The sequence below is a fragment of the Mustela lutreola genome, chromosome 9 (genome assembly GCF_030435805.1).
Source record: "Mustela lutreola isolate mMusLut2 chromosome 9, mMusLut2.pri, whole genome shotgun sequence".
NCBI lineage: Eukaryota > Metazoa > Chordata > Mammalia > Carnivora > Mustelidae > Mustela > Mustela lutreola.
Window position 1 is genome coordinate 15,723,002 of NC_081298.1, and position 27,771 is coordinate 15,750,772.

At 51.8% G+C, this 27,771-nt stretch overlaps 1 protein-coding gene across 2 annotated transcripts; it reads right to left on the reverse strand.

Annotated features, from left to right (window-relative positions):
* Nucleotides 1–318: 318 nt before the first annotated feature.
* On the reverse strand, nt 319–27,736 carry GDAP1L1 (ganglioside induced differentiation associated protein 1 like 1). Of its 2 annotated transcripts, XR_009344548.1 has the most exons (7): nt 27,429–27,736; nt 18,716–18,908; nt 17,490–17,663; nt 12,642–12,739; nt 11,759–11,873; nt 1,100–1,773; nt 319–1,001 (listed from the first exon to the last, which is right to left on the reverse strand). XR_009344548.1 is itself a non-coding variant. In XM_059133095.1 (6 exons), the coding sequence occupies exons 1-6, from the start codon at nt 27,606–27,608 to the stop codon at nt 1,430–1,432; spliced, it is 1,104 nt and encodes a 367-aa protein (XP_058989078.1). In that variant the 5' UTR covers nt 27,609–27,736; the 3' UTR covers nt 319–1,429. The 2 variants fall into 2 exon arrangements, 1 of the variants encoding a protein (XP_058989078.1); XM_059133095.1 differs by having other exon boundaries at nt 319–1,773.
* Between the last annotated feature and the right edge of the window lie 35 nt (nt 27,737–27,771).

Here is a 27,771-nt window from a genome sequence, read left to right on the forward strand (position 1 = left end):
CCCTGGTTTAATGTTCTTTAGACATCTTAGCCCATTTTTCCCTCTGAGGGACCGTGAGGCATGTGCCCTGGGTGTACCACAGGGAGGACCACATCTAGGTTAACATGAGCAGATGGCTGTGAGCATGCTTTATAAACTGGGAAACCCTGTGTCCAAGTGAGGTGGGTGTAGGCCAAGGTCAGAGCATTGCAAAGTCCATCCAGTAGCCATCCCCACAACCAGAAACCTGAGCTCTGTACTCAACTCTGAGTCTGAACCTCATGTCTCTGCATCTCCGGCCCCAGACTCTGGAAATGAGAGATGGATGGAAAACACATGTTTAGAAATGAAAAGCAAATGCTCCTCCTGAATGCTTTATTGGGGGCTTTCAGTGGTTTCTAAGCATGAGCGGCAGTGACACCCAGACCCTCTCCCAACATGCAAAAGGCACAGGAAAGTGAGACACGACCGGGGAGGGCAGCAGGGATGCAGGCACCTCCCCTTCTCCACGTGGTGTGTTGGAGCACGGGGGGGCCCACAAGAGATGGGGAAGGTGAGCATTAAATGAGGTGGCTTTGGCATAGGCAGAGAGAGACGGACCCTAGTCCATCCACCTCCAGACCCACCCCTGCACTCAGGCCAGGACTGACCTTCTGAAGAAGGTCAAACGGGGCCCTCGCTCAAAGGCCACCTCCCGTGTTGGGAAATGTCAACCCCAGGTGTGAAAAGGATGATGGATGGTCGCTGCCTCCAGGGACTTCTGGTTAGTGTCAAAGCAAACCCACTGGCCAAATCAGGAGGGGAACGAGAGGGTGTGCTCATGGGGTCGGTCCCAGGCATGACCTGGTGGTTGGCTGCCACTGCCTTGGCTGGAGCCAGTGCTGTCTCCGTCCACGTACAGGAGAGTGGAGCCCCTTCGGGTCTTCAGGGGCCTCCCCGGGGTCTGCGGTCTCCAGCCCCACCCGGAGGCACCGCTTAGAAAAGTCAGTGTTGATGTTGGCTTTGTCCTGTGGAAGAATTCCCTGGGCAAGAGGGAAGGGGAGGCGAGGGGTCAGGCCCTCCGAGCCCCAAGCACCTCCCAGAATCTGGGCCCTGGTGGACGAAACAGCCTGGGACTCACCTCAGATCCTAACCAGTCCCCACAGTTCCATCTTGAGACCTTGAATTAAAAGAAAAGGCATTCGTGTTTCGTTTCTGTTCTCTCTCTCTCTCTCTCTCTCTTTCTCTCTCACACTCACTCTTTCTCTCCTTCAGTAGAGCCGTGGCCTCAACTCACGGCATTGGCAACGTCTACTTCTAAACTATGGAATGTTTTCACATTGACGATAGAATTACTCCAAACAGGGCGGGGAGTGGCTGTCCGAGTGTTCATGAGACAGTGTCTGACTGAGAGCTTGCTGGGAGTCACACAGTACAGAGACACCGACAGGCACCAAGCCCGGGCCTGGCTCTAGATGTATTTTTTCTTGAGGTACCAGTAGGCAAAGTAGCCCATCCCCCCCAGAGAGCCCATGAGGAAGGACGCCCCAAAGAAAGATGGGGGTTTCCGCTTGACCAGCCGGAACGCATTGGGGATGACAGCCGACAGCAGGGTGGTGTGGATGTCGCCGAGGACTTTCCGGAAGGCCAGGCGCTTCTGGACCCTCTCGAAGAAGGACTGCAGGTTGGGCCGGCTGCCGTCTTCCCAGTACTTCTTGGACAGTCCCAGGAACTTGAGGCGGTGCAGGGTGGCTCCCAGGAGGACGTCGGCGAGGGTGAAGGCACAGCCGCAGAGCCACAGCTCACACTTCTGCCCTGGAGAGGAAGGGAGAGGAGATGGGGGTGGTGGGACTCACATCTCCGCCACTGACACCTCTGGCCTCTGCCGGCTCCCACGGCCGCCGGGCCGCCCGCTCCCACTGCTTGAATCACTTCTGCCCAAGGCTTATACTACCTCTGTTAGTACTTCTTCTTTAAATCAACTGACTTTGAAGTGCAAATACACGTGTCTAACGTCCAGCCTCCCCGTGTCTAACTGCCCGCTCGTTCAGCAGCCTCCGCTCGGATATCCACCGTGCACTTCAAACCCGGTATGTCCAAAACCGAGTTCCTGATCGTCACCCCTAAACCCACCGCGCTCACCCCCCACGTCAGCGACCCCGTGCCCACCCTGTCAGTTGCTTGGGCCGAAGCCCCATGTCACGGCGAGCCCTTTTCCTTTCATCCTCCACACGTAGTGTGTCTGCAATTCCTGTCAGCTTCTCTTCCAAACACAGCCAGAATGTGAGGTCACCTCGGCGGTTACCAGCCCGGTCCAAGCAACCATCCTCTCTCACTGGAATTTTCAGAATGTCCCCTTGATGATTTCCCATCTCTGCCCTTGACTTCCTTGAGTCGGCTCTCAACACAGCAGCCGGAGGGACTGGAAATGGGCATGGCTTGCCTGGGGGTGCCCAGGGAGCAGGGAGTGATTCATGAAAAGTCAAGATTAGAGAAGTAGATGGAGACACACTGGGAAAAATCTTAGAAGTTCCACAAAGGAGTAGGGACATGACATGGTCAGTGGGGAAGAACTTCAGGGTTTTGAACCAAGACATGATGTAGGAGACCAAAGGAGCTCCATGTCCACGTCTGGGCCTTTGCCCCTGCTGGGTCTCATGCCTGGAATGCACCCCCCCGCTGCCCACTTCCTGTGAGGTCTGCTGTCCGGGAGGCTGGCTTCTGCATCTTTGAGCCGGTGTTCCTTTCAACTCAGAGATGTCCTGAATCTGATGCCCTCCACCATCAAAGCCTGAGCCCCTCCATCCCTCTCACTCTGCGGCTTCTTGTTCATTCATTTGTTCATTCACCCAACACATGTTTATCTAGTATGTGCTGGGCATGAAGATCTGACAGGACAAGACAGACAGAGTGTCCTCAGAGGCTCGTGCTTTCACAGGACAGGGAGGTAAAGTGCAAGGAAGGCTCTAATCCAGAGTTTGTTCTTGACACATAAGCTTCAAGATGCCTGTTGGATCTCCAAGGGAGATGGTGAATCAGCAGTTAGAGGTACATATATCTAGTTCAAGTGTGCATCATCAGCATGGAGTTGGGAGGACATTATCAAGGGTAGTCTACACTCAGATCTGAGTGTAGACAGATCTGAGAATAGGACCAGGGACTGAGCTTTGCGGCTTCGAGAGTCAGATGTTGGGCAACAAGAAGAAACCAGCAGAGGAGCATGAGAAGGAGCACCCATGAGATAAGAGATGAACCGCGAGAGGGTGTGATCCTGGAAGCCAAGATAAGAAAGTGTTTCAAGGAGAAGCAGGGAGGTATTCGAATGCTGCAAAAAGGTCAAGTAGGAGCCAGAGAACTATGGTGGCATTAGGTGACTGGGGACCTTGACAAGAGCAGTGGGAGTGGATGCTGATGCTGAACTCCTGATTGGAGGGAGTCCAAGAGAGAAAGGAAGGAGAGGAACTGGAGACCGTGAGCGAGAATCCTTCTGTCAAGGAGTTTGCTGTGATGGGAAGGACGCGCCAATAATGCGAGACAGGCCAAGGGTGTCTTTGCAAGCGGGGAGGGAAAACCCAGCATGCTGATGGGGAAGACCCCGCAGAGAGGGGGAAATGATGCTACCGAGGACAGTGGAGAGAATTACCACCCCAAGTGCTTGAGCAGATGGACGTCTAGTACACAAGGGCAGGGGTTGCTGGTTCAAGGACAGCTCAGGCTCTGGAATTCGAGGGAGCGTACTGCACTCTATCTGGAATAGAAGACAGCCACCCCGCAGAGAACAAGTGGTGCCAATTCGACTTTGTTTGTGAGAAACATTCCAATTTCAGAGATGTTACAATGTGCTGTAACAAAAAAAACCTGGTAAAATGTGTGCATAGGACGGATGGGTACAGTACAGAGGCTGGTAGGGGGGCGCTGTGGGGTTCAAGCACTGTGGTGTCCTCAGTGAGTGAGGGGAGGGCTGGGGACAGCGGGGGGAAGTTGAGGAGGAAGGAGAAGGTATTAAGCAGTCACCTGGAAAGGGGACCAGGATGGGATTGGGGGGGACCCTCGGGCAGCAGGAGAGCCATCTAAGCCTCATGGTCATGAATTCAAAGTGAGACCAGCTGGCACATGTGTTTCTCCAGCCACACTTGGGTCCACGGGCGCAGGAACTACTAGGCAGAGAGCGGATGTAACCATTTAAGGTTTTGTGAAATGTGGTAAAGCCAGAGGCGGGCAAGGAAGCCGATGGTGCAGGCAAAAAAAAAAGAGTGTTCTTCCTCATGGAGTGGGGAGTTACTGCCAGCTCTGGAGCAAGATGAGGTCAAGATGGGGGTGAGGGGCTGTGAAAAAAGGCAGGATTGGGGCCCATGGTCCCCGGCGACAAAGTAGAGAAGACAGATTTGAGAATAGGACCAAGGACTGAGCCCCGGGCAGGACAAGGTTTAGGTGATGGACAAGGAGAAACCAGCAGAGGTGCAGGGGAGGGAACAGTCTGTGGGGTGGGAGAGGCACCAAAATGTGAGGTGTCATCCCCCCACTCCTCATGACAACCCTGTCTGGTAGGTGCTATTATTATCCCCACATTACACATGAGGACACTGAAGCACAGAGAGGTTAAGTAACTCGGCCAAAGCCACACAGGTAGGATGTGTCCGAGCAGATCCTGGATTTGAGCCCAGGTTCCAGAGTCTGTGCATAACCTCTAGAGAACACGGCCCCGTCCCCATGCAGAGGCGCATGCGCACAGGCATGGATCGCCACAGACGCTCGGGTTCCTTTCGGTAAGCGCGTTCTCTGTAGGGTGTGCAGATCTGTGTGTCTGCCTCATGCGTGCTGTGTGCGCCTGCTCAAGTCCATGCACCAACTGTGTTTACACACGTGGCTATCCGCACGTGGGCACTGAGTCCATGTGTGGAACCCCAGATGCATTAAGTGCAGTGATGCCCACGTCCACTGGGCTGTTTGGCTGCAGACAGACAATCCCAAGCTTGTATGCATATGTCGTTGTCTGAGTGTGTCCACGCCTATGTTTCTGTCTGTGGGCAGATGCCGAGAGCCACAACCATCATGTACGCGGACATGTGTAGCCTGGCGGGTCGCCCTTCCGTTTGCCCCTCTCCTCCAGCTTTGTGTATATAGGAAAACAGTAACACTTATCTTAACACTTTTATCACTGTTTATAATTCTGTTTTTACTTTGAAAAGCCCCCAGCCCTGGACAAACTCTATCTTTTGCCTCCCCTGAGACTGCCAGCTCAGTGTGCTGGAGACACTTACACGGACCAGTTAGGCTTCAAGTTCATGAGTACAAAGCCCAAGAGGGCACTCAGCCACGCCTGGCGTCTATGAGTCCCAGAGTAGGCTGGCTTCCCCACGGTCTGCAGACACAGCCACACAGCTTTCGCCTCTCCTCACACCGGGTCCCTAGGCCTCACTCAGACTGGGACACCACCACATGCGGCATTCAGGAAACAGGAGCTTTCAGGCAGAAAAGACTTCACTCTGGCCATGAACCCTGCGAAGCCAAGCACACGCACGCTGCCTTCGGCCACCTCCTCTCAAGGCCGGGCCCGCTGCCGTTCTCTGCACCATCCGAGGCTGCACGCCTCCCCTTTGCCTTCTAGATCCATCCTCCCCCCTTCTCCACGCTGCTCTGTGCCCCAGGAGGACAACTGGACAGATTCCCACCCCAGTGGGGCTCCATCCAGCCCTCAGGCTCCAGTCGGGTCCGGCCGTTGGGGAGCAGAGGCAGGAGTTAGGAGGGTGGGTGGGTGAGAGTGAGGTGGGAGTCCTCTCTGCGGGTCGCCATGGGCTCCTGCCTGGCCGTCCCCCCCACACACAGCCTCTTTGTCCCGGCTCCTGCCACGGCTCCCACCCCTCACAACCTCAGACCCAGGCCACCCCGTCTTTCCTTGTGCTCTCCCTACGTCCTGCTCACACATTTGTGAGTGGTCCCTTGATGAAGTCCTCTTTAACCTACCCCATTTGAAGGTGCCTTGTTTCCCTCGGGGCCCTGGCCGGTAGGACGCCTTTCGCGTCCTCTCCTGGACTCCAGGACTCAGCCTGAAAACACGCTTGTATCTCCCCTCTTCACCCCACATTCGTCCTCGGGCAACATTCCATCTCTACTCCCTTCCAAAGCTAAAGGTCTCACAAGAGGGGCCTACACCTGCTGTCTTCCTCCCTCACCAGCCATCCACCCCCACATTCCAGTGAAACTGCCCTTGGCAAGGTCACCGACAGTCGTGAGACAAAGTATAGGGGACGCTTTTCTATCCTTGCTTCTCTGACTCCCAGCAGCATTTGACACTGTTCTCTCCTTAAAGCACAATCCTTTCTAAATCTCATGGACACAAGGGTCCTCCTGCTGCCCTGGTGACTCTCTGCCGGCTTTGCTGGCGCCTCCGCCTCTACTGCCCCCTCTACATGGGGGGACCTCAGGGCAGGGAGGCAGTTTTAAAATGCACTCACCAGCCACTCAGTACATCTCTGATGGAGCCCGATCTCCCTCCCCTTGAATACGGACTGTATTTTGTCCCTTGTTTCCAGTGAACAGAATGTGGCAGAAGTGACAGTGGCCTCCAGCAGCAGGCTGGAGGAAATCACTGTGGAGGAAGTAACAGTGGCCTCCAGCAGCAGGCTGTGGAAATCACTGTGGCCGCCTCTCTCACTCTCCGCTGCACTGCTTCCAGGAAGAGCCGGCAGCCATGTTGTGAGGACACTCAAGCGGCGCCATTGAGAAGCGCAGGTTGTAAGCAACTGGGGCTTCCCGCCAACAGCCAGCAGGGGCCAGAGACTTCCAGTCACCAACGGTGTGAACGAGCCGTCTTGGCTGTGGATTCTCCAGCTCAAACGACTGCAGCTCCAGCCGACAGCTTGAGCACAGCCCGCATCATGCAGCCCTAAATTAGAAGCACCCAGCACCCCCCCCTCTAGAAGTCGTGAGCCACAGAAGATGTGTGATGTAATCAATGTGCATTTTGTTGCAGCTTCAGCCGCTAATTCATGGGCAATTTGCTGTGCAGCAAGAGGACACATCAGGCCTGACTCTGTTTTGTCCCCCCCCCCTTAATGAATCACCCAGTTCTGTGGCTTTAAATACCACATAGAGATGCTGGAGACTCACACATCTCTCTCCAAAGTCTGACCTCTCCTGTACAAGGCAGACTAGAATACCTAGTAGCTTATATGACACCCCTTCTTGGGTGTCTGAAAGGTCTTTTGAACACACTGAGTCACACACACTCAAAACTCGCACCTGCTACCCATCCATATCAGGAAATGGCACCACCGGATAACTCAGACCAAAACCCAGTAGGCATCTTGGATTCCATTCCCTTACTCTTCCCTCCTCATAAGACCACTCCGGAAGTACCAATCCATCTGTCTCCAAAATGCCTCTCGAGTCCCTCCATGCCTCCCCATCTTCCCTGCCACCTCCTTGGCCCAAGTCAGCATCATCCCTCCTGGGCTGCTGCGACAGCCTCCACTCTGTCTCCCTTGAAATCCATTCTCACTGCAACCAAAGTGCTCCTAAGATCAGAACATCTCATCCTGGGTGGACCCAATGCCTCCCAGTCCTGTGTGCATGTGGCTTTGCTGCTTCTGCCAACAGGTGGTGAATGTCAACCATCACCCCTTTAACCCAGACTTGCTTTAGCTAATGGGACTCTAGTAAATTCCACATAAATAGAAGCTTGAAAGGTGTTTGCCTTGAAAAGTCTTTGCTCCCTTGCTGTTCTCAGAGACCCTGTAGCCACCACCATATGAATGAGCATGGGTTAGCCTGCTGGATGATGACCAACATGTGGCCCACTGGCCAGGCTGATGGAGAGCCAGCTGCTGGACATGCCAGTGAGGTCTACCAGCTGGTAGTGATGCCTGAGTGATGCCACCACCAGCATGTGGGACAGAGAGAAGCTCCCAGCTGAGCCCAGCCCAAACTGCCAAACCACAAATCATGAACAGATAAAAGGTTCTTTTAAGTGACTCAATTAGAGTTTATTTGTTATACGGCAAAAGCTAACTGATGCAATCCCCTTCTCACAACCCTCCAAGGAGTTCCCATTGGATGGATTGTACATAGGACAGAATCTAAATTCTAAATATAGACTAGATTTAAACTCTTAATAAAATATAAATACGGGAAGAATGGAACTCGACCATTCTCTTACACTATACACAAAGATAAACTCAAAATGGATAAAAGACCTCAGCATGAGACAGGAATCCATCAGAATCCTAGAGGAGAACATAGGATTTAAGATAAATCTTAAATACAGGTCCATGAGCTTGCATCTCTCTGGCTCTGTCCAACCTCACTTACGCCACTTTTGCCGTTACTGACCACACAGTAGCCAGTTACCAAAGAGTTCCCAGCTATCCCCTCACCATGGTGTCCCCTCAGCCTAGGACACACCCGTCCTGGTTCTTCACTAGGCTGGCCCTTCCATATCCTTCAGGTCTCATTTGAAACATCACTTCTTCAGAGAAGCTTTATCAAATTTGCCAGACTCTTTTTACTATCAGTCTTAACCTGTATCACTGTTTATAATTCTGTTTTTACTGATGGGATTATTTGACTAATGTCTTTCTTCTCTACCAGACTATAAACTACATGAGAGCAAGAACAATGTCTTGTTTTTACTTAATTTTATCCTCAGGACCTGGCACACAATCGGTGTCCAAGAAATATTTCAACAAATGAATGAAGAAGAATGGTAATGGTTATTATTTTGAAAGCGCTATTTCTAGGACATTCTACCTTTAGTCAGGTACTGTGGAGAGTGACCAACATCCATTATCTTTATGAACCCTTGCAACCTAGAATCTAACCTCACAAGTGAGAGTCTATTATTATCCACATTTTGTAGATGAGCTCACCGAAGTGAAGTGAATTCTACAAGGTCACAGAACTAGGAGGTAGTTGACCAAGAATCCATGTCTGTGTCATCTGGCTCCATTCTAGAGGTCTTAACTGTGACATTGTAACACTTCCCAACCCTGGGTTCTGCCTCAGAAGGGGACAAGTGCAGGGTGTAAGCACTACTCCCAGGAAAGTTTCGGGGTGCCCCAGTGGGTGAATGAGACCATGTGGGCCCAGCCACCTCACCAGACCTCTGCTGCCTCCCACAGCCATGGAGGGACATAAGAATCTCCATCTGGAACAATCCCAGTCATCTTGCCACGGGACACTGCAATACTGCCTCCTCTTGGAAGAGCTCAGGACCAAAACAGAGCCTGAGGTCAGGAGGCTCCCTATCTACAGATCACTTGAAGAATGAGCATTCACAGCTATTCTCCAGGACCTTCAACTCTGCCCTCCATCTAGGTCACACTCTGTGTCTCCCTTGATCGTATCAGCAGCTAATATGTGTGGACATTTCCATACCGTGTGCCAGGCCATGTGCTTATTCCCTTACCCTCACTTTCTCACTGAGCCTCACAACAGCCCCGTGAAGTGGGCTTTCACTTTATCACCCCTTTACAGAATGGAAGAAGCAGCAGAGCTAGCACTTAAAAACTGAAGACTCTGGGAGCCAGGGTTTGAATCTAGCCTTCACCATTTCTATCTGTGTGACCTTGGGAAGGTTACTGAACCTCTCTGTGCCTTAGTTTCCTCATCTGTTTAAATAGGATTACTCATATTACTTACGTCCTAGAGTTGCTAGGGGCATTAAATGCATTAAACTATGTGAAACACTTAGCCCAGTGCCTGGCCCACAGGAAGTGTTGTTAAAAGATATGTTGTCTGGGCTGAATTGTGTCCTTCCAAAATTCGTATGTTGAAGCCCTAATCTCTAGTATCTCAAATGTGACTATATTTTGACAAAGGGCCTTTAAAGAGGTAAGTAAGTTAAAATGAGGTCATCAGGGTGGGCCCTAACTAATCTGGTGTCCTTATACGGAGAGGACATTTTGCCACATAGACACCAGGAGCATGCACTCAGAGCAAAGTGTGCATGGAGACACAGCAAGAATGCAGCCTCGTGAGCTCAAGAGAGATCTTGAAAGAACCAAACCTGCCAACACTTTGATCTTTGACTCCAGACTCCAGAACTGTGAGAAGATAAATCTCTGTGGGTTAAGACATCTAGTCTGTGGTATTTTGTCAAGGCAGCTGATCAAATTAATCCATAAATACATAAGATGTGCCTGATAATGAAGGTCAACCAATGAGAAAATGGCTGAGCTGGGACTCTGACCCCAGAGGCAACCTTGGAAACACCACGCCTCTGGCCTCTGAGCACTCTTCTTCAACGGCTCTCCTAGGCACCTTCTCTGACAGAAAGGAGAAAGTTCCTGCTTAAGGTGTATACCATTTTTATTACTAAGCCTTGCCATGTCTTTTTTTTTCTACAGAGGATTTAGGGCCCTGGCTTTGGAGCTCATGACAATGTTCTATTCAGGCCTTTAGGTATCTATGCATACCTTATGCTTGCATCAGTTGTGAGATGCTGGAAGAGCACTGCACCTGTCAGGGGCAAACCTGCCCTTGCCCCAACCATGCCATTTACGAGCCACATGACCTTGAGCAAGTCCCTGTATCTCTCTGAGCTTCAGTTTTCTCAAACCGAGAATGTGCATGCCTTTAGCTGTCATGTGTTTAAACTAGCATGTTCCAGGAAGTGGGCAAAGTACTTTGACTTTTTATAAGAGTCCAACATTGTGTATATATACCACATCTTCTTGATCCATTCATCTGTTTATAAAAAATAAAAAAAAAAAAAATAAAAAAAAAAATAAGAGTCCAACAAGATGGCATTAAGTTGTATTATTACCATCTCATTCTACAGGTGAAGAAACTGAATATCCAATAGGGGAAGCAACTTATCCAAGTCACATAGTATAGACAGCGAAGCTGGAACTCTAACTCAAACCCCTGTCTGACTCAAAAACCATCTTTTTTTTTTTTTTTAAGATTTTAAGTAATCTCTACACCCCAGTTTTGGGCTTGAACTCATAACCCCAAGATCAAGAGTTGCATGCTCTCCCAACTGAGCCAGTCTGGGGCTCCTAAACCCATCTTTTCAAACACTGTGCTCCATGGCTTTCCCATACAGATGGTGTGTGTGTGTGTGTGTGTGTGTGTGTGTGTGTGTGTGTGATGCTGTGAGTGTAGCAGTGCCTATCATGTAGGCTCTGTAAATTAGCATAACTGAGGAGACAAGACCGACCGCCTAAAACAGAGCAAGATGAGAAGACCCAGAATCAAACTCGAAGAGGACTGGTGGCAAAGACAGCACATAAAAGGAAAAAAGAGCAGAGTGGCATGGAGAGGATACTCCCAGCTAGAAGAGCCGCAGGAGCAAAGGTGTGGAGATGGGAATGAAGCTGGCATGCTCAAGGTCAGAGAACCACTCAAGGACAGAAAGAGTCAAGGTCAAAGAGAGTCATAATACATCCCTGAGCAGGGGAAAGGTGAGATGGTATGGTGGGTCCTGGTCATCACCGTCACCGCCGTCATCATCTTCACCAACCTCAATTAAACACCTACTGTGTGCTAAGCGCTGACCCAATACCTACATGTATTATTTCATGCAACGTCTCAGCACCTTTCTGGAGTGGGTCTTATTATTATTCCTAGTTTACAGATGAGAAAATGAGGTCCAGTGAGATGAAGTACCTGACCCATGGTCACTTAACTAGTAAGTGGTCAAGCTACGACTTATATCTAGTCTGTCTGCCTCCATGATCCATGACCCTAACCACCTGGGAGGTCCTCTGAGGTCTTTGGGATAAAGGGGCTGGAAGTGGGCAGGGGCAGGTGGACTGGATGGGCTCCATCACCCACCTACCCCAGAACTGGCACCCACCCTCGTTCTCCAGCTTCCTCTTCTCCAGCTCCGCCTCGATCTGGTCCAGCACCATGGCCAGCTCCCCGAGGATCTTCTTCAGGTAGCTCACATCATCGTGCTCCAGGATCTTGGCCTGGGAACAGGACAGGCAGGAACCAGAGGAGTTGAGCCGGCTTCCAAGGGGCTTGGATAACCAAGGCTGGAACGAGCTTGACCCAAACCTCCTTCAGCAAACCCAGCCTCCAAATATCCCTCCCAGCATAGAGAGGGCTCCACTGTTACAAAGCCCACTCATCTGGTGCCCACAGCACTCCCGTGAGCTTGGCTATCCTGGCCAGACCTGGCACTATCATACGCCAACTGCTCTGAGGATCTGCTTATAGCTGTTCATTGCTGCCTCTTCTCCAGAGTTACTCTCAGCCAACAAGAGCTGCTTGGAAATACTCTGGAGGGTCTCTCATCCCTCATGCCCCCACCAGGCAATCTGTAACCAATGAATGACTGACACAGGGCTATACCTGTCTTGCCCCTTGCCTCCATGAGGATAGACTTTGTGGTCACACTTACGCTGCAGAACTCTCTGTGGGATCAGGTGAACTTGGCCTCTTACTGGGTTCTCCTTAGAACACTCCCTCAATCCACTATTACCCAAGAACCTCTGTCTAATGCTCGGCTCTTAGGGACACAACCTAAGATGTCATGAGACCAAGATCTAGTGGGACAGTGGTTTGCCCAAGGTCAAAAACCAGTAAATGACAGAGGAGACAGGATTGGAAAAGTGAGCAGTGTTTTCATTTTAGGTCATCAGCTGATCCTCTGTATAAAACCAGCTTCTCCCATTGGAACTGTTTCATGGGAAAGGTGATGGGTAAGGGAACTGGGCAGGCCTGGAAGCACTCACCATGAGCTTCTTCTGTTTGGAAAGGTAGGGCTCAGAGAGCTGGGGCTCCTCTTCATGGTCCAACTTCATGAGGTCTGTGGTGGCATTGGCTAAATGTCCTGGGGAGAGAATAAGGAAAACCTCACCTTTCTGATACCCAGGACCACTCCCACCCCCTCTTCCACAAGTTTGCGGGTACAGTCCCACTCAAGCATTGGTCTGGGAAGTAACAATATCAACAGCCAACACCTAGTAGGTACAAGAGGCTGCGACGTAGGGTTGGATGACATGCCATCCTGTTCTAGGCTCAGGCTAGTGGGAAAGACAGACCCATAGAGAAATCTCTGATGCAGCAATGATCAATCTGTGATGGAGAGTGAACACTGTGGGACACAAAGGGCCACCTGCTTGGGCCACAAGGCATCAAGAAACCTCAATGAGGAGGAGACTACTCGGGGATGGGAGTTTGCCAGAAACGGAGAGATTATAAACCTGGACAAAGTCATACTTCAGTGCATGTCTCCCCCTACCCTTTCCTGTGGTAACAGGTAAAGGTAGCAGAAAAAGAAAAGGAAAGGGTTCAGAGAGGCTAAATGATATCCCACACTAGCGAAGGATAAGCAGGTTTCAGGCCTGGGTCCATCTGATTCTTAGTTTGGTGCTCACTTACTGTAGCTCACAAGGAAAAACTTGCTTAATTCAAGAAAAACTGTAAGAGACTTTTGCTGTGTCTTGAAACTTCCCATTCTGGTGAGGCAATTTTTGTGAGGATTTAGCAACACCCTAACCCGTATTTCCTGGGAAAAGTGGCCTTTTAAAGATGCTAAAAAGGGAAGGGTGATGGAACAGTGGGTCCATGATGGAACTCAAGGCAGCACCTTGAGAATCATTCTTAATGAGAGAAAAGAAGTATCCATAATCTAACTTAGAGAATCTAACTGTAAACTGTGGGAGTTTTAAGAGGAGGTTAAAATATCATGCAGGATAAGATCCTGGGGTCTGTTCCATGATTTCTCCAGAATTCTTGGCCAGGAAGTCTGGGATGTGGTGAGTCAGGTAGATGGTGGTGCCCAATCCTACTCTCCCCTTTCCCTGTGTCCCAACTCCACTTAGAGATCCCTTAGGCTCCTTGAACTCATCATGGCCCACCTGATGTCATCGTCCCTGCTCCACGTGCTCCTCACCTGCACTCTCTACTGCCTGCAGCACCCTTCCCCACACTGAGCCAAGCCAGTTGACTGCAGGAGTGCCCTCAATTCCTCCTTCACCTGCTCCCTGAACCAAATCAGTCCCAGGTCCTTCTGATTCCTCCTTCTTATTCTTCTCATGCTCAACTTCTTCCTTTCAATCCTCTGCCTCCCTTAGTTCAAATCCCCTCATTGATCTCGCTCTGGATGATTCTGACCCAGTCCGAGGCACCGGCCCTCTCTCTTTCCATGCCTTTTTCCCCACTCAGAGGTCTTCCTCAAACACATACTTGATCATGCCACTTCCTGCTTAAAACCCATCCTTGGCTTCCACCGACCTCAGATAACATCCAAGCTCTTCTTTTGTCTTAAACAAAACAAAACAAAACAAAACAAAAACCACAGCAGGATCCTCTCTTCTTACCAACTCCATCTTTCACTGAGTTGCCCCACCTGTCCCTGTCCCTAGGTGGTAATATTTCAGCCACTCCAAATGCTTGGCATTCCCTGAATGTTCCAGACCATCCCAAACCTCTGGGTCTCTGCTCACACTACTTCTGCCTCCTGGAATATCTTTCTCCTGTATTCCTGAAAATCCCCTTCCAAATCTAGTTCAAGATCACCTCCTCCATGAAGTCTGTCCTGATCCTCTAGGAGGTCTGACCACTCAATGCCTTTGTCCTCCAGTGTACACTGTACAGATTTCTGACAGAAAATGCAAATACAGTAATCAGAGCTGCCCCTACACAAACCCATTCACATTGCATTCTATGTGAAAAGTGACCCCTGGACTTGTGCAGTGCACAACCTGTCCTGCCATATGTGGAGATTCTGATGTACTTATCTCTGGATATATATGTCTCCCACCATTACTTGAGTTTCTGGAGACCAGTGGCTATGTCAGATTTGTCTCTGTTTCCTTAAAACCCAGTGCAGGCCTGGCAGAGAACAAGAGCTTAGTGAGAGTTGAATATATGAAAATATGAATGAATGAATAGAATGACCGAGTAAATGAGTAACCGCAGATGTTCAACTTCTGCCCTCTGATGTCTCACCATCTACCACCCCATCTCCTGGCCTGACACAAAACTCAGTAAACACACTCCTAGACCTTTCAGCTTTGGGGCTATATTAAGTGTCATTGATATTTTATGAATGTGAAGGTAAAGTATAGCATTTTCTCTCTTGCCAGTCACCCAGGGATGCACATGTGGCTCTCTTTAGACTCCAGGAGGGCAAACCAAGCCCAGAAAAGAACTTAGACTGATTGGAGGGATCACTGCAGGATCCCTTCTGCATCCTGTGAGATCCCCTTCCTTCCCCCAGTGGAGCTGGACCCCTCAGATCTCTCTCCTCAAAGGAGGAGTAGGTTGGGCCTTCTCTGGACCCCTCACTGCCTTCTAGGCTCTTTCAGGTAGCTCATGGACGAATGAGGAAGGGTCTCCAGCCCCCAGAAGCATTTAGGAACTGCCTCCACCCAGTCCAGGCCACCATCATTGCTCACCTAGGTGACAGCAGGACCTCCGAACTGTCCCACCCATTCTCTTAGGGGAGGGAGTGCTGTAACATACACATTGGATCATGTTCATTTCCACCCATGTTCATTTCCATCCCGTTTTCCATCATGCTCATTTCCATCTCCACTGCTCTTTGGACAAGATTCCAATTCTGTCAGACCTACTCCCCAGACTCGCACCACGGCCACTCATACTCCCCTGGGGCTACGCATCATCCATATGGAACTTCCTTCAGTTCCCCCAATACACCACACCCTCTCCTGGAAGCTGGAGGGATTCTCTCTCTCCTTCTCCTTCTACCCCCTGGTCATCCTTGGGTGTTGCTTTATTTCAGAAGCCCCCCAGGCCCCAAGGCTGGGATGGGCACCTTCTCTTAACACTCATTGGTTCTAGGGTTAACATTTTTAAAATCAGTTAGTGCTTGAACAGGTTATACATACATCCTTATTTAAAAATGCAAACAATATTAAAAGAATGCACAGTGAAAAGTAAATCTCTCTCCCCTCAATCTGTGGTTTCTTAGTTCTGCTCCCCAAAAGCCAACAGCTTCTCATATATACCTCCTGAAACCCTCTGTGTTTGCAAGCACATGCGTGTCCATTTAACACCCCTTTAAATATATTAATGATAGCACGCTAGATGCAGTTTTTGCCCTTCATTCCTACTTACTAATATATCTTAGGGAGCATCCCATATGCTTATATTTTTAGATTTTATTTAAATTCAAGTTAGTTAACATATAGTGTATTATTAGTTGCAGCAGTAGAATTTAGTGATTCATCAGTTGCATGTAACACCCAGTGTCATAGGCTTCTTTTTTTTTTTTTAAATAGCTGTGCTGAGGTCCATTGTATGGGAAGACTTGAAGTGTTCCAGTGTAGAGAACGACTAGAATGTATTTGCCCAACTCATGCACAACAGGGTTGTTTCCAGCTTCTTGCTATTACCACCTAGGCAGCAATGAAAATCCTTGTACGTGATTCTTGGTGCACACATCCAGGTGTAACTGTGGGATCATCTCTGAGCTGTGGGCCTTTCTGTGTTTGATCTAGATGCCAGGCTGCCCTCCTGAGAGGCTGTGCAAATGTATTTAGTCCTGCACTGCAATTACACGCTCACTTATCATTCTGCTTCCGTGGGATGGAACCGTGACTGGGACAGTAGAAGCTGTGTCTGTCCCCATCCGTCCTCAGCCCCCTGCCCAAGGCCTGTGTCATAGGAGACCCCATCAGTGTTGCTGACTGAATGGAGATAGGATGATACTGATAAATTCCGAGTCTTGTTCAAGGATGCTCTAAAGGGACGAGATCAAGTTCCACAACCTGCTCCATCCCACTTACAAACATCGGCTCTCTCCTTCAAGAGGGAGGAAGTGATCATTTTCTAGACACCTAGTATCTACTTAGAATCACCACACTTCATCTGTGTATAGGACCCTCATGGTGTCTTCACAGAGCCTGGACCAAAGTCTGTAAACAGTGGTTGATGAGTAGTCAGATCTAATCTAACCCCCATTTACCGGGAGCTGGAAACTAGAGGATGAGCCAGGCTATGGGCATGTCCAAGCTAGCAGTTAGGACAGGACACATGATGCTTAAATCAGAAACCAGAGACCCCAAAGGAGGCCTTGCACATCTGGGCAGCCTTCCTTGGTGGCACCAACCCTGATGTCACTCAGCGCCCTGGATCACCAACCACAGTCCTGACCTCCCTGGGCCCCCGACTCCAGGTGTCTGGGGCTGGGACTCCACCATGGCGGTGCCCCAGCTCCCCCGGGACAAGACAAGCCTCCGGGGGCCACAGAGCCCTGCAGCCTTTGCATGGGATGGCAGGACTAGAAGAGGGGCAGGAGAGGGGAAGGAAGATAGCCAGAGAGGGAGAGACATTTCAGTTTGAAAGGGAGTGAATGAGCTGGAAATGCCAGGGAGAGCAGCGGGGAGAAAGCCAGAGGAGGGAGGGCAGGAGCGGGGGGGGGGGGGGGGGGCGGGGATCGAGCCAGAGACACCCAGAGGGATTAACAGAGACAGAGAGAAAGAGGTGGAGAGAGAGGCAGAGAGGGATGAGGGAGATCAGGAGGAATATGAGGAGGAAGGGGACTAGAGATGAGCAGGAGGACTCCTGTCGAAAGCACACGGGTGGGCCAGCGGGGGTAGCGCGGCACTCACTGCGGATCTCGGCCGTGGCATACTTGGGGATCATGGAGTCGGTGGTGAGCTCGGGGTGCAGGATGCAGCCGTGCGTGTAGGCGTCCATGGGCAACGCGTCCAGCAGCTCCCGGTACTGCATCACCCTCGCGTGCTGAGCGCTGCCCGCCTCGGGCATCAGGGCCACCACGTGCTCTGCAGGGCACGGCCAGGGCTGGGCTGGGGGTGGCGGTCCCGCCCTGCCCGCCTACCCTTCCCTACCTCCGATTTGGACAGGCCAGGCTCTAGGACCCCATCCCTCCATGTCAGCCTCCTGGAACCCTGAAATGTCGAGACCCACAGGGACCAGCCCTTTTCCCAGGCTCTTGAGACAAAGTGTCCCCCCCCACCCCCCCCACCCCCGCTGACAGGGGATCCTACTGGTCTACCCAGCCTGTCTCCTAGGGGCAGCTCCTCACCACTCCAGGCTTGTAGCCCGATGCGGGTGTCGGCCCAGCGTGACCAGGCTGGAGAAGCCAGAAATCTGGATGCTTAAAACGGAACTTTCTTTGATTTTTAATTGTCGGCAACTCATTCATATTCTTTCTACACAGTACCCATCTGGGCCCTGACCCCACTCGCCTGGATTTGCGCCTGGATCTGCCATGGGCAGTGGGCTTTTGAACCTGAAGAGGGTCGGAGGGAGGGAGGGAGACACAGGGTCCTGCAGGGCTCTGGGGTGTCTGGGCCGCACTCGTATCGGCAATGTTCGAAGGTACCTGGGCCCGTGTCTATGGGGTACCTAGGGGGCCCACGGCCCTGACTGTACTTATAGAGATTCAGGGGGCTAGGCCCTGCCCTTGTGCTGGCGTTGTTGGAAGGTCTGGGCCCCATCTGTGGTGACTAGGAGGGCCTGCATCCTGCGGGGGGGCTCTGAGGATCTGTGGCCGTGCCTCTGACCAGAGCTCCTGGGGAAGGAGGCTGCAGCCCCAGTGCTCCTAGGGGCATGTCTGAACTAACTAGCCCTTTCCCTGGAGTGCCGGGGAGAGGGTTTGTGACATCCCAAGGACCGTGGCCATGCCTGTAGCTCTGTGATTCCTGGGAAGCATCTGAGCCCTGTCTGCAGCCCCACTGTTCCTTGCAGGGGAGACTGGGCCATGTCCGCACCGGGGGGCTTCCTCAGCTTCCCCAAGGTTCTGGGAGCCTGTCTGAGCCTGTGGGGTCCCCGAGCTCTGTGGCTGAGCCCCTGGTGGAAATGGCAGCCGTACCTCCTGTGAAGGTCCGCTCCACGTAGTCGATGATCTGGTCATAGTCGCTGATGATATTGTCTCGGTGGATGACGACGGGCACCTCTTCCCCTAGGTTGAGCCGCATGAACCAGGGCTCCTTGTGCTCGCTCTGTGGCAGGCTCACGTCCCGCTCCTCACACGCCAGGCCCTTCTCGGCAATCACCAGCCGCACCTGCAGGCGCCAGGGTCAGAGCAGGGCAGGCGGGCAGGCGTGGGGGACACTCTGCCCAGGGGGCGGGGCATGTGGGAGGGAGGTCAGAAGTCACACACAGGAGGTGACATGGTTGCTTCCAGTTCATTCTTGGGCTCCTGGCAGGGGTGGGGGCTGAAATCTCTCATGGGCCTTGAGCCTCTTGGTTGGAGGAACACAGCCCTACCCTACTCTGGGGCAAAGGGGCAGTGCTCCCTGGTGGTGATGGGCCTGGGATATGATTCCTGGCTCTGTTGTGTGTGTTTGGGCAGATTTCTTAAACTTTCTGAGCCTCGGTTTCTTTATTTGCAGAAGGGAAGTAGTGTTAATAGTACCACCCCAGTGTCTGGGACATGGGTGGCACTCAATTCATGATTTCTTTATCTGATTAGACACTCAGCCTGGCCTCCAGGGGTAGATCTGGCCACAGAAACTCTTATCAACATAATCAATTATCAATAGCTAAATTTCTCAAATTATTTGGGAAACAAAACAAGGTGCAAACTAATTTGCCAGGGCGCCTGGGTGCCTCAGTGAGTTAAAGCCTCTGCCTTCGGCTCAGGTCATGATCTCAGGGTCCTGGGATCAAGCCCCACATCGGGCTCTCTGCTCGGCAGGGAGTCTGCTTCCCCCTCTCTCTCTGCCTGCCTCTCTGCCTACTTGTGATCTCTGTCAAATAAATAAAATCTTTAAAAAATAATAATAATTTGCCAACATCAGTTGGGTCTTTCATTGCCCCACACAGTTTCCCATCTGGACGTTGGATACTCACAATAGCCTTGCAGAGTGGGGGTAGAACAGGAACTATCCCCCATGTTTTTCTTGATGAGAAAACGAAAGCCTAGAGAGAGCAAGTAACTTACCCAGAGCCACACAGCAAGGTAGCAACAGACCTGAAACTCCCAGCCCAGCGTTCTCTGCCCTGCAGGCATCTTCAGGAAGTCCTGGGCCTGTCCCTCCTTAGTTTTCCCCTGTGTCTCTAAGGGGTCCCAGACAAACATTTGAGCTGGTAGAACCTAATGGACAGCCTTGAAGCTGGGGTCTGCTCCTGACCCAGCCCAACATTTTTGAGCTGGGAGGCAATTAGAGATCACCCGGTCCAACTGCCCCTTGCCTATGGATTGAGCTTCAGAAAGAAGTCAACTTGTCCAAGGTCTCCCAGCAAAAAGATGGTTGCACTCCTCTCCATTAATCGCTCCAGTTCAGGGGGAAGGGAAGGCATCCCTGAGGCCAGGAAGAGTGGCTCTCCTGGGGCGTCAATGTCCCCATGCACCTGGTAGCTACTGGGACTGGGCATTCCCAGCTTCCCTCCCAGGTGCCAGGAGTTAAACACTCAGGGGGAGGCAGCATGGTATCATCGTCAGACCTTGGGCTGGGAGCCAGACCATCCATTCAAATCCAAGATCTAGCACCTACTTGCTGGGTGACTTGGCTTTACATCCGTGTGCCTCCGTTTCCTCACCTGTCCAGTGAGAGTCCCACTGGTGATGCCCGGAGAGGGCTGCTGTGGGGGTGAGATGCTGTAGTCCCTGTGGAACAGGGCCTGGCACACTGTAGGCATAATGTGTCTTAGCCACTTGTACAAGACCAGGTTTTGGAAGCAGACAGATCTGGACTTGAAGCCTGGCTCTGCTGCTTGTTTGCTTTGTGATCTTGGACAAGTCACTTGACTTCTCTGGCCTTAGGTTCTATGAAATGAGGAATGTAATCCACTGTTTCAAGCGTGGCATGAGTTAGGACAGGATGACATGGGTAGAGACCCAGCGCAGGAGGTTAATACAGGGGTTCTACCTTCATTAGCTTGCGCTCGCTCTCTCTCTCTCTCTCTCTCTCACACACACACACACACACACGCACACACGGACACACAGACTACCTCACACCCATCGCTGATGTGCTAGAGCAGTCCTTCCTGCCCCCACCCTCAGAGCCAACATGGACACCCCTTTCCTCGTGGGGAGGGAGAGGCAATGAGCCCTTGAGCCCCAACCCTTATTCACAGATTCATTTGCACCAGTAGCCAAAACCAGGCCCTGCAGATGGGGCTGGGAGGTCCTCACGTTGGCTCTGCCCCAGCAATGTGATGTGACCTGAGAGCCATCGCTGCCCCTTTCTGAGCCTCCTTTCAGTCATTGGTAGAACGAGGGCTGAACTCCGAGTTCAAGGCACGCCCTGCAGCCCTGCTGCAAGCTGACACTACATTCAGACCACACAGGAGACAGTGGGAGGGAACTGCTGCTTTTGTCTAAGAGAGGGGGAGGAACTGTGCCAGAGTGAGCTCTGGGGGTGGCAACTGTTTGGTCTGGGGATGTGAGCGTATGAGAGCATGAGCCTGAATGTGAGTGGCAACTGCGTAAATAAGTGTGTGTGTGTGTGCGCTCGCGCACGCACATGCATGTGTGCATGAGCGTGGGTGTGTATGGAAGAGTGTGTGTGCATATGTGTGCACAAGTGTGTGTGTGTATGGAAGAGTGTCTGAGTAACTGTTAAAGTAGTGTGTGAGTGCATGTGCGTTAGTGTGGGGATGAGTGTGTATAGGCACGTGTGTGTGTCCTCGCGAGTGTGTATAGGCGAGCATGCACGAGCAGGAGAGTATGTGCATGTATGCATTTGAAGTCCTGGGTGGTGCCGGTGCCCTGGAGAAGCCCCGGAGCAGTCAAGGCCGGAGTTTGCCTGGAGCCGAACTGTACTCCCTTCCTCCTGCCCATCCTGGCACCCCCGACCCTGTACGACCAGGCCCCGCCCAGCCATCCAGCTTCCGGCCAAGCTGGGACCACTGAATGGATGGAAACAGAAACCAAAACAGGCCTTTGCCCTTGGCGGGTCCAGACACTTGGCCTTGCCACCTGGCAGGGCACCTGCCCCCAGGGACCACCGCCAGGCCCTGCCCTGGGACTCTAGTGAGGGCGCCAGGCAGGGCTAGTGCCTGGGGAAGGGACTGTCTTTATGGGTGTAGCAGTTTGGCTTGGAGCTGCCTCAGGGTCATGCCGGCAGGCGGCCAAGGAGACTTTCTCCTTTAGCTGAGCTGTAGGCCAGAACCATGTGCCATCCTGCAGGGGAGGGGAGGTGGGAGAAAGCCAGGCCCAGGCGAAGGGCACGCAGTCACCAAGGCCATCTGCCATCTCTGCATCCGGGAGACTGGACCAGACTTAGGTGGTCACCACTCAGTGCGACCAGACATCAAGCACCCCCAGGCAGACTATCTTCCCCATGAGTGGAAAGAATTAGCTCCTAGTGCTTCACTGTCATAGCTGGGCACTGTCCCTCTTCAGCAAGGCCCTTTTGTTGTTGTTGTTGTTTTTAAAGATTTTATTTATTTATTTGACAGAGAGAGAGATCACAAGTAGGCAGAGAGGCAGGCAGAGAGAGAGAGAGAGAGAGAGGAGGAAGCATGCTTCCCGCTGAGCAGAGAGCCCGATTCAGGGCTTGATCCCAGGACCCTGGGATCATGACCTGAGCCGAAGGCAGAGGCTTTAATCCACTGAGCCACCCAGGCGCCCCAAGCAAGGCCCTTGTTTATGAGGCAACTGCAAAGTGCTGGGTTGGCATCTCTACCCAACCATTTAGTTGCTGTGTGACTTTGGAAAAGACACTTAGAGTCTCTGAACCTCAGGGTATTTCTCTCAAATACTTTTTCTTCTTTTTAATTAATCAAGGTGAGGGAGTGGCCCACACAGAGATCTGAGGAATAGAGTTGCCAGTGGAGGGAACAGCAGCACAAAAGCCCCAAGGCAGGGGCGTGTCTGGCATATCTGAAACACAGCGAGGAGGCTAGTGTGGCTAGAACAGGGGGACAAGACGAGATGAGAGGAGGTCACGCGCAGGGCCTTGTAATCGAGACTCCCAGATTCAGGGGACCATGAATCAACCCAGGGCCTCCTTGAACTAGGATGGGAAAATTACATGTTTATTTTCAGTACTCTCATACTGACAGTTAGCATTTTCTACAATTATGAGTGTAGGCGACAAGCATGGTAGCGTTAGCAGTGCCTGAAATATTGTCACCACAAGAAATCACTTTCATCACTCCCCATTGCTACAGCTACACTCATTGTGAATTTGACATTACAGGGCTCCGTCCTGCCACTAGGTCAGGTTATAATGGGTTAATACAGAAACATATGTTAATATATAATGAATTTGTTTTAAAAGTCTGTCAGTAGCTGAACTTCGACAGGCTTACCTTTCAGTAATGCTATGTATCTTACTTTATACCATTAAAAGCATTATTGTGAGAAAGATCCACAGGGTGTCCCCCCTGCCCCACCCCACGTTGATGAGGGGTCCATGACCCAGGCATGGTTAGGATCCTGCAGTAGAGCCTAAGGCCCTTAGGAGGATTCTGGCTCTTTCCTGGAAGGACCTGGTGAGCACTGCAGGCTTCTGAGAAGAGTGGTGAAATCTACAGCTGTCACCTGAGTTTCTGGGGGTGGGGGTGGGGTAAAGGGTCAAGTGCAGCATGGACGGGGCTGGGGACCAGTACCCAAGAGCTTGAAAGGCAAGGCCAGGGCGGGGGGTAGCGATCACCTTCCATCTCTTGCTTCCTCCTGCCATGTCTGAGAGGGGCCTCTGGAAGACCTGCTCAGTCTTGGGTGTTGTGACTGTCTTCTGACAGGACCCAGATCTGGGCTCTTATTCCCGGGGGCAGAAGGCTGGGCCAGGTTCTCGCCACAGGTATATCCAAGACAAGGGCCAACCCTGAGAGGGTGGGGTCAGGGAACCTTGAACAGGCTTGTTGCAGGAAGCCAAGGATGGCTCTCAGAGACTCACCTTGGTGATAATAATAAGAAGGACAGCTCTCATATAGCACTTTCTCTGAGCCAGGCACTGCTCTAAGACATTTACATGGTTACAAAAACCTAATGAGGTAGGTACTAGTATCGTGCTCCTTTTACAAAAGAGGAAATAGACACAGAGACAGCACTAAATTGACCAAAGTCACAAAGCTGGTAAATAGTAATCTTGGTTTTTTAAAAACACTGGCTGGTGTGAGGACAGAAGGATGCTCTGGGGGCTAGGGACACACAAGAGACGGGGAAGTGCTTCCTGCCTGGGAAGGGAGGGATGCAGATTGTATCAAACATCTAGTCCATTTCCATGTTGAAAAGCTGAGGACCAAAGAGGGTCAGGACCTACCTGAGGTCACAAGCTAGTGGGTGGGAATGCCAACAACAAGAATGTCTGCATGTTTGCCCCTCCCAGTCTCACCCCTCTGCCCACCACCCCCACACCCAGTCACGGAGAAGGAGGCTGGAGGCAGGAACAGCTTCAGAAACAAGCTAACTTCTATACTTCGCATTTTGAATGCCCTAGGAACCCTGCAGCCCTAGATGATCACTTAGGATGGTACCTGAGAGTCCACCGTTAGCATGCAATCTTTAAGGCTTTGTGCTAACTGTGTGGCCATGCATGGTATCATTCAATCCTCACAACCCTCTGAGATAGGTATCATTCTTCCTCCACAGAGGAGGAAGAGGAAACCTGCAGAAGTGAAGACACGTGCATGAAGTCACACAGTGGGAAGTGGCACAGTCAGGCTTTGATCTCCAGTCTGGCAAATGTAAGTCCGCTTACTGGGCACTTCCAATGAGCCAGGTGCTGCTCTAGGTGATTTAATGGAAACCTTTGCTGAATCCTCACAATGCCCTATCCTAGAGGTGCTGTTATTATTCTCAATTTACAGACATGAGACTTGAGGCATGAGAGGCTAAGCAACGTGCCCAGAATTACCCAGCTGGTAAGTGGCAGAGTTAAGACTGAACCCTGGGCAGTCTGGTCCCAGAGTCTGGACTCTGGATCCCCTCACTGTCCTGCTGCCCTCCAGCTCTGGGATAGTCCCCAGACATTCCACAAAGCCACCACCACCACTCCTGGGAGTAGGCTATTTTCTGCTGTTCATGAACCATTAAGGACAGACCTCTCATATGCTCTACCAAGGGGAAATGCTCCCTGAATGAAGGTAGGGCTTTTCAGGACTGAAAAGAAGGAAACTCACCTACTAAATTCCTACTATGTGCCAGACACTTAACATATCTCCATGTCCTCTTAATCCCCCAGGAATTTTGCAGGGTTGGATGCAAAAGTGTTTTTTTTTTTTGTTTGTTTGTTTGTTTGTTTGCCAGATGAGGATATTGGGGCACAGAGAGGTTAAGTGATTTGTTCAGGGTCACACAGCCAGTAAGCACTTATGATGAGAATGGAACCCAAGACCATCCGACTGCACAGCCCAGGCCCTTTCCACCAGGTTACACTGTCTCTGGAACCCACCATGGCCCCCTAGGCAAGGGGAAGGTCGTGAGGGGAGGCAGGATACCCAGGCTGGCCTGGTCACAAATGAGGTTGCAGTGGGTAATCCTATCCCTGACTAAGGGGCCACTTCAGCCCTGAGTGCAGACTGAATAGGATATATTCCACAGGGAGCAAAGGGAAGAGCAAGAAGCTCCCTTGGGGAATGGTGATGGGAGGTACCTTCCCTTTGCCCACTGTCCAGTCCCAGCCACTGAGGCCTGGCTCCTGAGGTTCTGAGTGGGAACCAAACTGCCAGCAACTTGCATAGAGCCTGGCATGTAGTAGGTGCTCAGCATGCACGTGTAGAATTTATAGATGAGGGGCGCCTGGGTGGCTCAGTGGGTTAAAGCCTCTGCTTTCGGCTCAGGTCATGATCCCAGGGTCTTGGGATCGAGCCCCACTTCGGGCTCTCTGCTCAGCAGGGACCCTGCTTCCCTTCCTCTCTCCCTGCCTGCCTCTCTGCCTCCTTGTGATCTCTGTTTATCAAATAAATAAATAAAATCTTAAAAAAAAAAAAAAGGAATTTATAGGTGAGTCCCAGAGTGGCCCTGGCTAACCCATCCCTCCTTCCCCTAGCACTTTAGTGATATCATAACACCTATAATTATCAGAGCCTTGACCCTGTGCCAGGCACTGCTATCAGCATTTTTGTGTGTCACCTCATTTCGCCCTCAAAATAACCCTCTGAGAAAGGTAATGCCATTAGCTCCATTCTACAGATTATAAAACCAAGGCTTTGGAGAGGCAAGGTGATGTGTCCAAAGCTTTACAGTGAATTATTGGGGAAGATGGCTGTTTCGCTGGGGATTGCCTGGGCTCAGAGTTTATTCTCTAAACTGGAGCTAGTCAGAGAGTCTGTGGGACAGCTTCACCAGTATCATGTACCTACTTGGAAATGCAGGCTCTTGAGCCCTACTCCAGACCTGCTGAATCAAAATATCTGGGGTGGGACCCAGCAGTCTGTTTCAACCAGGATCATGCAATCTAATGTATGCTCAAGTTTGGGCAGTGCCAGGTAGCACACTAAGTTATACTGCCTCTTCAACAACCCTCTCAGCAGCTCTGAGAAGGGGTGGGAATCAGAAGTAGCTGTTACTATTATTATCGTTGTTGTTGTTATTACTATCATCATTATTATTATTATTACTACTGTTACTACTACCATCATCATCATCTGATTTTCCAGATGATGAACTGCTCCTGGACCAAGACTCAAACACAACTCCTTTGGTTCCAAGGCCCTGTCTCATTATGGACTCTGTTTCTCTATCTGAAAAATGAGTGAAAGAAACAAAAGGATCTTCCAGGAAGAAGAGCAATCCCAGGGTCTGACAAAGGGCGCCACTTAGAGATCAACAATAGTTGCTGTTGGGCCCTGGCCATGGTGCTGAATTCGTGCCCCACTGACGGACAGCTGCCCAGGGTGGGAGATTGCGCCCCTAGAGGCGCCCCTGTCTTACAGGCTCAGTGTCTGACCCTCACCCCCCAGGAAGCGGGAACCCGGAAAACTCAGCACCAGGCTGGATTCCTAAACAGCCCTCCCCCCACCCCCACCGCCCCAGCGCGTCTGGGTCTGAGAAGGGGCGGAGCGGCCGTCTGTGTCTTTAAGAGCAAAACACAGATTTTAGGGGCCAAACCGAGCTGGTCTAAGGAGATGGGTTAACTCCTTCCTTCTCGGCTCAAGGTAAGTGTGGATGCGGGAGAGGACTAGGGACAGACGTTCCAAACCCCAGCCAGAGGAAGGCTCCCAGCCAGGCAGGAGCTGTAATCTGGAGGGCCTGTAGTATCCAGGACAGCAGCTCGGAGGGAGGCCCACCAACGACTACTGGGGCTGGAGACTGGATCCCGGGAAGCGCTCCTCCTCCCTCCCCGCAGCAGCCGCCTCCTCTAACAGGCCGCCTTCCCAGCAGTGTCCATTCGCTTCCCCTTGCCTTTGTCTCTCTTCTCACCCCTCCAAGAGACTGGGTCTTTCTGGGAGGGAAAGAGGCATAATGGATGTTCCCAGAACTGGGGACGATGCTCCTGGGGCCCAAGACAGGGCCAGCCATCTCCGGGAGAGCAACCCAGCATTCTCCACCCTCCCGACCCCGAAACACCTTCCACCCTCCAGCCTCTCGCCGGGGGTCCTCAGACCCCTTCCTCCCTCCTGGATCCCCTCCCCCACGCCTCCTGGCCACCGGGTGCATTCTGCTCCCCTGCTCTCTTGGGCTGTACCTTCTGTGAGCTGAAGGACTGGGTCCAGTGGTACAGAACCAGGCTCTCCTTGGGCCAATGGGCGGGGCTGGATGCCTCGGGCGCGTCGGGGTCCTCCACCGGCTTGGCCGCATCGCTCTCCAGCGCCGAGATGGGCCACCAGCTGCAGTTGGTGGGGGTCAGGTTGTTGGGGGTCGCCATGACAGCCCGGAATCAGAGGGAGGAAAGAAGGAGGCTCCGCGGCGGCGGCTCTCTCTCTCGCCCAGCATCACATGGCCTCGCGGAGCCTGCCCCTCTGCTTCGCTCCCTCCCTCCCCTCTTCGTGAATGTCATTACTCCCTGGGCGAGTGGGGGAGGGGCGTGG